We start from the raw sequence: 11,749 nt of genomic DNA on the forward strand, positions 1-11,749 counted from the left end.
TGGGTGTGGCTCCTGCTGAGTCACTTGATGGGCAAGGTCTGTTCTAGCCCACAGCTGAGAAGAACTGAAATTGAGTCATAGGATTGCTGTAGGGTCCACAGCCCAGGCTGTGGTCAGTAGGCCTGTCTCCCATTGTTCCCATTGTTCCAAGAGGCATGCATACCTTTCTGTCACCTTGGCTGGTGGATTCCCCCTTGCCTGACCGCAGAGTTCCTGGGCATTGGTCCTATTTGTTCAGTTGTTCTCTTTCCCATCATCTTCCTGCTCTGTGCAGTTCAGACATGCTATCCGACACCAGAATGATGCTTTTACTGGGAAGATGCTGTTTTCTCCATGGGCTTCTAACATTTGTGCTTGGGGCAAGCATTGTGGTGTAGCGGGTAAAGCCACAGCCTGTGACACCAGCATCCTATGCCATGGTGGGAATCTTCTCAGCATTTATTCATTAACAGAAAAATAACCTGAAACAACAGCAGGGAGTTAAAAATATGAACAGGACTTTTTACACCCTTGACTTAACTGCATAGAACAGTAATTCCCATAGTTACTCAAAATCCTCATGTTTCTTTTCCCAGCACAGTCGAGGCACTTGTTAAAAGCATCCATGTAGTGAACATGGAGTGAGTGTCCACAAAATTCAAGAGTTTAATTCATACAGATAGGTGTGATCTGAATACAATCAGAATGAGTTATGGACTTAAATAATTGAACAAGAAAAATTACTCATCTCACATCCCACTATTCTTAAGTCTTAAGAAGAATATTTCTAGATAAGAGAAAAGTAACTTAAAATTCCATCCTGTAAAGCCCATTACATAAATAAGTGTGAAGATGGGATTAAGAACCCAATAAGAAAACAATGATACTAGAACAAGTACAGCAGGGGCTTGTTTTGTATGCAGCAAGTTAACATGGAGTGTCAGCTGCCCTACTTTTTCCTGTTTGTTTTTACAAACTTTATACACTTCATAATTACAACTTCAGGAACATGCTGATTCTTCCCACCATTCCCACCCTCCCACCCTTCTTCCTCCTTCTCTTATTCGCACTCTTATTTTTTACTAAGATAAATTTTCAATTAACTTTATACACATATGACTAACTCTATGTTAAGTAGAGTTCAAGAAATAGTATAAAGAACCTGTTCCTCAGCAGTCAAGACAAGGGCTGTTCAAAGTCATTGCTTCTCAAAGTGTCAATTTCACTTCTACAGATTGCCTTTTAGGTGCTCTATTAGTTATCACAAACCAGGGAGAACATATAGTATTTGTCCCTTTGGGACTGGCTTATTTCACTAAGTATGATGTTTTCTAGATTCATCCATTTAGGTGCAAATGACCAGATTTCATTTTTTTAAACTGCTGTGTAGTATTCCATGGTGTACATATCCCATAATTTCTTTTTTTTCCCCCAAAGGATTTTATTTATCCATTTGAGAGGTAGTTACAGACAGTGAGAGGGAGAGACAGAGAGAAAGGTCTTTCTTCCTTTGGTTTACTCCTCAGATGGCTGCAATAGCCGAAGCTGTGTCAATCTGAAGGCAAGTGTCAGGAGCTTCTTCTGGGTCTCCCACAGGGGTGCAAAGGCCCAAGGACTTGGACCATCTTCAACTGCTTTCCCAGGCCATAACAGAGACCTGGATTGGAAGAGGGGCATCCAGGACTAGAACCGGTGCCTATATGGGATGCCAGCACCGCAGGCACAGGATTAACCTACTATACCACGGTGCCAGCCCCAGCCCCATCCCATAGCTTCTTCATCCAGTCTTCAGTTGATGGGCATTTGGGTTGATTCCATGTCTTAGCTATTGTACATTGAGCTGTAATAAACATGGGGGTACAGATGGCTCTTTCATATGCTGATTTCATTTCTTTTTTTTTTTTTGACAGGCAGAGTGGATAGTGAGAGAGAGACAGAGAGAAAGGTCTTCCTTTTGCTATTGGTTCACCCTCCAATGGCTGCCGCGGCCGGCGCGCTGTGGCCGGCTCATCGCGCTGATCCGATGGCAGGAGCAAGGTACTTATCCTGGTCTCTCATGGGGTGCAGAGCCCAAATATTTGGGCCATACTCCACTGCACTCCCTGGCCACAGCAGAGGGCTGGCCTGGAAGAGGGGCAACTGGGACAGAATCCGGCGCCCTGACCGGGACTAAAACCCGGTGTGCCAGCACCGCAAGGTGGAGGATTAGCCTAGTGAGCCACGGCGCTGGCCTGATTTCATTTCCTTTGGGTAAATTTCCAGGAGTGGGAAGGCTGTGTAGTATGGTAGATCTGTATTCATATTTCTGCCATATCTCCATATTGTCTTCTGCAGTGGCTGTATCAGTTTACATTCCCAACAACAGTGGATTAGGGTACCTTCCCCCCCCCCCCCACATCCTCACCAGCATTTGTTGTTTGTTAATTTCTGTATGAAAGCCATTCTAATGGGGTGAGGTGAAATGTCATTGTGATTTTGATTTGCATTTCCCTGATGGCTAGTGATCCTGAGAATTTTTTCATGTGTCTGTGGGCCATTTGTATTAGCTCTTTTGAAAAATGTCTAAGTCCTTTGTCCATTTCTTTCTTTTTTGTTAAAGATTTTATTTTATTTATTTGAGAAACAGCATTATGGATGAAGAGAGAGAGGCAGAAAGGTTTTCCATCTGCTTGTTCACTCCCCAAATGGCTGCAATGGCCAGAGCTGGGCCTATCTTCCAGGCCTCCCACATGGGTGCAGGGGCCCAAGCATTTGAGTCATTTTCTACTGACTTCCCAGGCCATTGCAGAGAGCTAGATCAGAAGTGGAGCAGCTATAACTCAAACTGGTACCCCTATGGGATGTCAGCACTGCAGGCAGTGGCTTAGCCTACTAAGCCACAATGCCAGCCCCTTGCCCATTTCTTAACTGGGTTGTTTGTTTTGTTGTTGTTGAGTTTCTTGGTCTCTTTATATATTCTGGTTATTAATCCTTTATCAGTTGTATTGTTTGCAGATAATTTCTCCTATTGTGTCAGTTGCCTCTTCACTTTGCTCAGTGTTTCTTTTACAGTAGAGAAGCTTCTCAATTTTAAGTAATCCCATTTGGCAATTTTGGCTTTAACTGCCTGTGCATTTGGGGTCTTTTCCAAGAACTCTTGGCCTGTGCCAGTGTCTTGCAGGGTTTCCCCAATGTTCTCTAATAATTTGATAGTATCGGGTTGTAGATTTAGATCTTTAATCTATTTTGAGTGGATTTTTGTATAAGGTAGGAGTCTTGCTTTATACTTCTGCATGTGGAAATCCAGTTTTCCTAGAACCATTTGTAGAAGAGATCATCCTTGCTCCAGGGTTTTAACTCCTTTGTCAAAGATAAGTTATTTGTAGATTGTTGGATTGATTTTTGGTGTTTCTATCACTCTGTTTTTGAACCCGTAACAGGCTGTTTTGATTATAACTGGCCTGTGGTATGTCTTGAAATCTGGTATTGTGATGCCTCCAGCTTTGTTTTTGTTGTATAAGATTGTTTTAGCTATTCAGGGTCTCTTGTGTTTCCATATGATTTTCAGCATCAGTTTTCCTATATCTGAGAAGAATGTCTTCAGTATTTTGATTGATATCGCATTGAATCTGTAAATTACTTTTGAAAGAATAGACATTTTCATGATATTGATTCTTCCAATCCATGAACATGGAAGATTTTTCCTTTTTTCATATCTTCTTCTATTTCTTTCTTTAAAGTTTTGTAATTCTCATCATAGAGATCTTTGACAATCCTTGGTTAAATTTATTCCAAGGTATTTGATTCTTGGTAGCAATTATGAATGGGATGGATATTAGAAATTCTTTCTCAGTCATGACATTGTCTGTGTATACAAAGGCTGTTGGTTTTTGTGTATTGATTTTTTATCCTGCTACTTTACCAAACTCTTCTATGAGTTCCAATAGTCTCTTAGTAGAGGTTTTTGGATCCCCTATTTATAGAATTCTTTCATCTGAGCTGTCCCACTTTCAAAGCAGCTTACTTATAATGGGCCTGAGAGAGCAGCAGAGGATGGCCCAATCACTTGGGCCCAAGCAATTCCACAAAGATGGCATTCCTGGCTCCTGGCTTCAGCCTCAGTCATTTTGACAATTTGGAGAAGGAACCAGAAGATGAAAGATTCATTTTTCTCTGTCTTTCATATAAAAATAAATAAATAAATACAGATTTATTTATTTATTTATTTGAAAGAAAGAGCTACATAGAGGCAGAGGCAGTGAGACAAAGTGAGGTCTTCCATGTACTGGTTCATTCCACAGAGAGCTGCAATGGTTGGAGCTGAGCCAATCTGGAGCCAGGAGATTCTTCTAGGTATCCAACATGGATGCAGGGGACCAAGCACTGGGTCCATCTTCTGCTATTTTCTTAGGCTACAGCAGAGAGCTGGATTGGAAGTGGAGCAGCTAGAACTTGAACTGGTGCCCATATGTGATGCCAGCACTGCAAATGGTTGCTTTACCTGTTATGCCACAACACCAACCTCAAATAAATGTTTTTAAAAAATTAACAAAGTAGCTCCCCACAAAAAGATATTAATAGGATTGATAGAGATAGAAACAGAAATTCATAGGCTGGCGCCATGGCTCACTTGGCTAATCCTCCACCTGCAGCACCAGCACCCCAGGGCCTAGTCCCGGTCGGAGCACTGGATTCTGTCCTGGTTGCTCCTCTTCCATTCCAGCTCTCTGCTGTGGCCTGGGAAGGCAGTGGAGGATGCCCCAAGTACTTGGGCCCTGCGCCTGCATGGGAGACCAGGAGGAAGCACCTGGCTCCTGGATTCGGATCTGTGCAGCGTGCCAGCCATAGCAGCCATTTGGGGGGTGAACCAATGGAAGGAAGACCTTTCTCTCTGTCTCTCTGTCTCTCTCTCTCTTTCTAACTCTGCCTGTCAAAAAAATAAAAAAAGAAACAGAAATTCATAGAAAATTACCATATAATGGAAAAGGAAAATAAAATCAAACATTAGGTCTTGCATAAGAAAACTAAGAAACCAATAGATGATTCCCATAACTGTATGAAAGCTAACTTCTGATGACATGTGTCATCCTGAGTTTACTTTCTGATGTTGCTAAGCTTGGGAAACAGCAGCCCCAAGTGCCAACTTTGTGCTGCCCCTGAGGAAACCCTGTGCGTTCACCAGGAGACTCATTTTGCATCTGGGAGGGCGATTTGTGACTCTCCCAGGGCGTCAAAGTGATGACGATAAAAAAAGCTCACCTAGACAGCAGGCAACAAGGTGACCTTTGTCCACCGGGAGAAGACGTCCTGCAGGCTTGTCCCTGATCCGCAGCCAGTGCTGGGCAGACCCACCTGTCCAGGACGCCTCCAGTAAGGACCTTGAACCCTCAGCCTGGGGGTGGGTGGGCAGCGTCCAGGCCCCTCCCACACACCCTTTCCCCATTCTGTGCTCTGTTCTAGGGTTTCCCCTTTTTCCTTCAGTTATATCCTGCTAATACTGTTTTCCTGCGATATTTACCTGTATCATATTGCTTTTCTTGACCTTGTTTCTCTGTTCTTTGCTCTATTTGTTTTCACTTCTTCCTTCTTTATACTAAGGGTCTCTGAAGCTCTCCAGATCGCTCACTGTCCTGTGTCCACCGAGTGTTCTTTGCATCTCCGCTGTGTGCTCCTCTTTCCTCTGAACACCTCAGTGGTCCTTATTACATGCAAGGTCTGTGCTAGTACTTCCAATTCTCTTCCATCCTGTTGTTTACAGCATCATTCCATTTTGTTCCTACCCTATCAAGTGAATGGATCCACATTTTCATTTTAAAGGGATTCATATTTAGATAAACTTATGTCATCATTTCCAATTAGAGATTTTTCGATCCCAGTTTTGACGTTTATCATGTTTGTGTTAAACAGTATCAGTTTTAGGAGCACAAACAGTTTTTTTCCAATGGTTTTTATACTGACTTTGCTCTCAGTAACCTTGAAAATTCCTCAAATCAGAGCAGGTGTTGTGTTGCATCTCATATGGGCGCTGGTTTGAGTCTCCACTGCTCCCCTCCTGGTGCAGCTCCCTGTTGGTGCAGAAGGTGGCCCAAGTGTGCTTGGGTCCATGTGCCAGACCCTGTGCTGGGGTAGCAGACTTGGGTGGACCTCCTGGCTCCTGGCTTCCTCTCTCTGTCACTCTCTTTCTGTAACTCTGCCTTTAAATAAGGAAAATAAATCTTTAAATATAGAGAGAAATTCCTGTAAGTAATTTCACCAATGATTCTATGAATTTCTGTCTTAAAACATACAACAGCTCAGGATAAAATCTAATCCCTTCTTATGTTATTAATTTTATTCTTTCTTAAAATCTACCCCTCCGAAGGCATGAGGAAGACAAGTGGAGAGAGCAGATGATTTATTTATATTCAATCTCAACACAAAAACTTTCAATGTTGAACCATTATGTGGTAATGCTCATGTGTAGATATCTTTCTTTCTGCTGTGTGACATCAATCTTAACCATTTCCAGGGATGATTCTTTTGGTCACTGCTAGACTCTGCTTGGAGAGCCCTGGATTCAATTCTACAAATTGTGGGACTGCTTCTCATTTGCTTCCTGAATGAGATGGCCTCAGCATCATACTTCTCACACCAGGTTTATTTGTTTTTCCTGCACTGTGATTGACAGAATGCCCCCTCTCTCTCCCTAGGCAGTGTTTATAGATATGCTTTGCCCCATATCATTGAAGCATTTTCCGGAATTCCTCGTGGAATTATTTCTTTCCTGCTACTCAATTTCATCATGAGAAGCATTGCACCATTGTGACTTTCTACAGTTCTCATGTTTTTATGGTGAGTTAAGTTTTCTGAGAATTTGCCAGCATGTTTCACCCTTCCACATTTATTAGCATAGGTTGGACATGATATAATTTTTAGAAAATGCAAGTTCTTAGTTGTTGTGTTTTTAATATTTGAAGTCTGCTATTATTGGTGCCTTCTCTTTAGGAAGTGCAACCATCTCTCTAAAGGTGGTTAAATTTGTTAACAACATATATCACAATAACCATACATGTGTTCACTTTTTTCTTACTATGAAATGCTTTTCTTCTGAACATAGTGAGAAATCAGTGTTATAAAAATAAAGTGTTTTTTTGTAATTAATCATAATTGTATACTATAACTAATTCATCATAATTGTATACTATAATTTCTTAAGTTCAACTCTTCAGCTTTGCTCTCATTCACTTCAGTGTTTGCTATATGGATACATTGATTACATGGTGCACATTATAGCAGAGAAAGGGAGTTGGGCATTTTTTAAAAAATTTTTTTGACAGGCAGAGTTAGAAAGAGAGAGACACAGAGAGAAAGGTCTTCCTTTTTTTCCATTGGTTCATCCCCCAGTGGCCGCTGCAGCCTGCACACCGCTCTGATCTGAAGCCAGGTGCTTCTCCTAGTCTCCCATGTGGGTGCAGGGCCCAAGGATTTGGGCCATCCTCCACTGCACTCCCAGGCCACAGCAGAGAGCTAGACTGGAAGAGGAGCAACCGGGACAGAATCCGGTGCCCCAACCAGGACTAGAATCTGGGGTGCCGGCGCCTCAGGGCAGAGGATTAGCTTATTGAGCCACGGTGCTGGCCAAGGGAGTCAGGCATTTGATAGTGACTTGTATGCTGGTCAAGGCATTAGGTGCAGTGAATGGATTCACATACTTGAGTTTTTGTAGTCTGGCCTTTTGTCTGCTGGTTACATGGTAACTGAAGGACACTGGTTAAATCTACGATAATGGCACATTTTCCTGGTTTTTTCTTTTTTTTTAATAATTTCTTTTATTTTTACATTAAATATTGATACTGTTGTTTGATATTTACAGATTTACATATTTTAGTTTTACTGAAGTGGGTTTCATTATATCCAGCTGTTTTGTCCCCTAAGTGTTGGATTTCTCCAATATTATTCTGGGTGTACCTGTCTTCTGTTACTTGGTTGGCAATTTTTATATCCTCCTTTTCTTCATTTTGAAACTTTCTCTCCCTAATTCCACTTAATTCAGAAGACATTGTCTTTGTCTTGAAGTATAGTTCATCTCATTTATATATGGACACTCCATATGTCTACAGATTAATATTGACCCCATATATCATGTCCTGTTCAGTCACTTTTGGACTGTATGTGCCTTTGTATTTACAGTGTGAATGCCATAGACAGCACATTCCTAGGATGTGCTATTTTTGACTCTTGCATTCTCTGCATTTGCTTGGTGGATTTAGTCCATTTTTCATCAACTTTTTCAGGTTTATGGAGGTATAAATGACAAATAAAAGCTTGTATTTTTAGCTAGTATATTGGGATGATTTGAAATGAGTACTACTTCAAAGTTAATTAACATAACACTCACCTTACACTGAAACTTTTGTGTGCAGGCTGGGAGCTTATAAGATCTATGATGTCAGCAAAACTAAATTATACATTATTATCAACTATATTCAATGCATGTTACTTTAGCTATCCAGAATTTCTTTGTTTGATAACTCTACCCTTTTACTAACACTCTCCATGTCTCTCCCCCTCTCCCAGCTGCTGATAATCACTTTGGTGCACATACTACATTTCATGCATCAGAAGTAGAATATTCCTCAGAGAGGTGAGACTATACACATTGGTTTAGAGACTACAAGCACTCTATACTCTGAAGAACATATCACATGCACATTTTTCATTCGTGGGTCCAACATGTCCTCATGGCAATAGACAGGAATGTAGCATATGACATTTTTATATCCACTGCTTCATATCATGTATAACTATTCTCTGAATTTCCAAGGATTCCCAAAGTCCAGTCCCTGGAAGTACCAGAGTTGGGTCTGAAATATATAATATTTGAGCATTTCACCACTTCTCTCAAAGAGAGCTGTTAGTCATCCTAGTTTTCAACAGACTCAATTTTTTATAATTTCAGAATACAACTTTAAGAGGATGTCAAATTAGCCTAATTAAAGCATCTAAAAAAATCTAAACCATCCTTGAGATAATGTTAACAAATGATGTGATTTATACTTTTATTCTAATATGTCAAATTTGTATTGGTGTCATGGCAAACTCATTGCTCTTCATTATATACACATATACTTTCCTAACTGAGCCTCATCTGAAGAAACCCATCGATTCAATTTTCATGCATCTGACAGTGGTCAATATTTCAACCATTATGATCCGGTCAATACCAGAACTCATGTCATCCTTTGGAATCAAAGATTTATTTGATGATATTGGTTGTCAAACATTTCTGTACGTATCCAGAGTGATTCGAGGTCTTTCCATATGTACTACCTTTCTCCTAAGTGTATGTCAGGCCATCACTATCAGTCCCAGTCATTCTAAATGGGCAAGACTGAAATCTAAGCTGTCTGCCTGGATTTTCCCCTCTTTGCTCTTTTTTTGGGTCATCAACATGCTGATCTACACCCTCATACTTAAAACTGTAAAAGCCAGATTGAATTTCACTGTGGTTGGTCAGGGATATGTTAATGCATATTGTCAATCCAGGAAGCCCATAGCCCATGAAGCAAGGTCTTTTATAAGTATCATAGTGATTCATGATGTAGTGTTCCTGGCACTGATGATCTGGTCCAGCCTCTACTTGGTGTGGATCCTCTACAGACACCACAGGAGGGCCCAGCACATTCAGACCTCCAGTCTCTCTTCCAAGATGTCTCCAGAAAACAAAGCCATCTACACAATCCTTTTGCTGGTATTTTGCTTTGTGTTCTTTTATTTGTCAAACAACTGCTTGACGCTTTATGGATATTATGCATCTGAGAAAAACTCAAGATTGGAGGGGATTGGTGGAATTTTATCATCGTGCTACCCGACATTTTGCCCCTTTTTTCTGATGAAACATAACAAAATTATTCTCAAACTGACTTCCATCCTTTCTAATATGAGAATGACCTTTTGTCCACGAGCTTTCAGTGGCTGATCTGAAATCATCTTCAACAGAGGAGTCTCCATCAAGATTATATGAGGAAAAGAATCCACAGAACCGTGGTTCACTGGAAATGGGGCTAGTTTGAGTGGAACTCTGCAGTCCTTTCTAAAACTTTTAGGTTTTGGAATGTTAACATGAATCAAAATGTATTAATTGTCACATAGATTAAGTATGAAGTAACATTTTGTGTTAAATAACTGTTTTGTATATCATTAAGCTAATTTTATCTGCTTGCTTTTACCCTTTTCAATGGAGCTACTAGAAAATACTGAGTCACACTTGGGCTTGCTTTGTATTTCTGTTAAACTGTGCTGTTAAAAGACTTCTCTTATCCATTAAATAAATACCACCTATGTCATATATTTTGGAGACTCACCTAGAGTTTAAATGTGCCCCAGTGACCTAAAGATAAAACAAATAAGTAAAGAGAGTCCTAAAAATATCTGTGATGCTGGAAAAAATAGTCGAATTTCTGAAAAGATCTGGGAAAAAAAAGAGCTGAGTAAGAGGATGGGAAATTGTGGGAGATTCATTCCTTAATATATAGTACAATGTGGGGGTGGAGCCAAGATGGCGGAATAGTGAGGGTGTACACCGATAGTCCGGGAAAATTTAGTTTAATAAAAGGGGAGTTATGGTAGCCTCAGAAAAAGGACCAGGAAAATATTGCAGAGGAAACTCTTCTGGATCTAGTGGCTGTGAATCGCAGGACCTACTGGGAGAACAAGGTCACCCACCATGTGGGAGCTGAGCCGTGGGAGCTGCAGGGTCTGCGCGCCAGTGCAGGAAGGGGAGTGCATGTCACACAGACACCAGCTGGGAGAGTTGGGACGCCCAGGGCTCTGAGTCCACACATTGGCGCTGGAAGGGGAGGTGAGCTCAATAACCCAAGACATTGGTGGGGAAACGGGGGTCAGAATCTAGAGGGGAGTCAGAAAGTGCACCAGACTCACTACCAGAAAGAAGGAAAAAAAAGGTTGGGGGTTTCTCTCTCCGCCAACCTTGCAAAGGTTGCAAGGCTGCAAGGCTTGCAAGAGTTTGCAAGAGACAAAGAGCAGGCCCCCTCTCTGGATTTACATAACAACAGGGGAGAGCTAAGGAACTGAGTCACTACAATTCAGTAGCCTAGGCAACCCAGTGGGAGTCGAGGAGAAATGGAGCCTACACAGACTCTTTGGGTAGAAGCCAGAGATTGGAAGCTAAATACCATCAATTCTGCACAGCCGTGTGGTGCAGTATTACTTACCCCCTGAATAAATAAAATAAATAAATAAATAAATAAATAGAGAGAGATTTACCACACATAACCTGAGGGTGTCACCTTTGCACACCTGCAACCAGGAAGAACCAAGCAGAGCTCTCAGGCCAAACCCATCTCAATCCTCCAAGGCTCCTCCAACAGCAGGCAGTCCACTTAACACAGACATAGTATAAAATAAAAAAAAAAAAACCGCACAGTGACGAAAGAAGAATTAACTATGCCAAGCAACAAACACAGAAATCGAGGGAACAAGATCAATGATGACACTATGATGCCTCCAAATAAACAAAACACCCCAAGCCAAGATTATGAAGATGATGAGATAGAAGAAATGCAAGATATGGATTTCAAAAAATTTATGATAAGATCATTTAGAAGTTTTCAAAAGCAAATCCTTGAACTACAGAAATCCTTATTGGACAGGATTGAAAATCTCTCTCGTGAAAATGAAATTTTAAGGAAGAATCAAAATGAAATGCAGAAACTAGTAGAACAGGAAAGTGTGACAGTGAAGAGAAATCAAAATGAAATGAAGAGCTCAATAGATCAAATGACAAACACAT

The 11,749-nt window shown here is 41.0% G+C and overlaps 1 protein-coding gene across 1 annotated transcript; it reads left to right on the plus strand.

The window, feature by feature from the left end:
- Window positions 1-8,968: 8,968 nt before the first annotated feature.
- ORYCUNV1R1526 (vomeronasal 1 receptor oryCunV1R1526) lies at window positions 8,969-9,916 on the plus strand. Its single transcript, NM_001167215.1, has one exon. The coding sequence runs from the start codon at window positions 8,969-8,971 to the stop codon at window positions 9,914-9,916; it is 948 nt and encodes a 315-aa protein (NP_001160687.1).
- Window positions 9,917-11,749: the final 1,833 nt, after the last annotated feature.

The sequence above is a fragment of the Oryctolagus cuniculus genome, chromosome 18 (genome assembly GCF_051225735.1).
Source record: "Oryctolagus cuniculus isolate XC-2025 breed Fujian yellow rabbit chromosome 18, ASM5122573v1, whole genome shotgun sequence".
NCBI lineage: Eukaryota > Metazoa > Chordata > Mammalia > Lagomorpha > Leporidae > Oryctolagus > Oryctolagus cuniculus.

Bases quoted from the DNA above. Each gene is read 5' to 3' on its own strand.
- ORYCUNV1R1526 (NM_001167215.1), top strand. From the start codon at position 8,969: ATGTTAACAAATGATGTGATTTATACTTTTATTCTAATATGTCAAATT.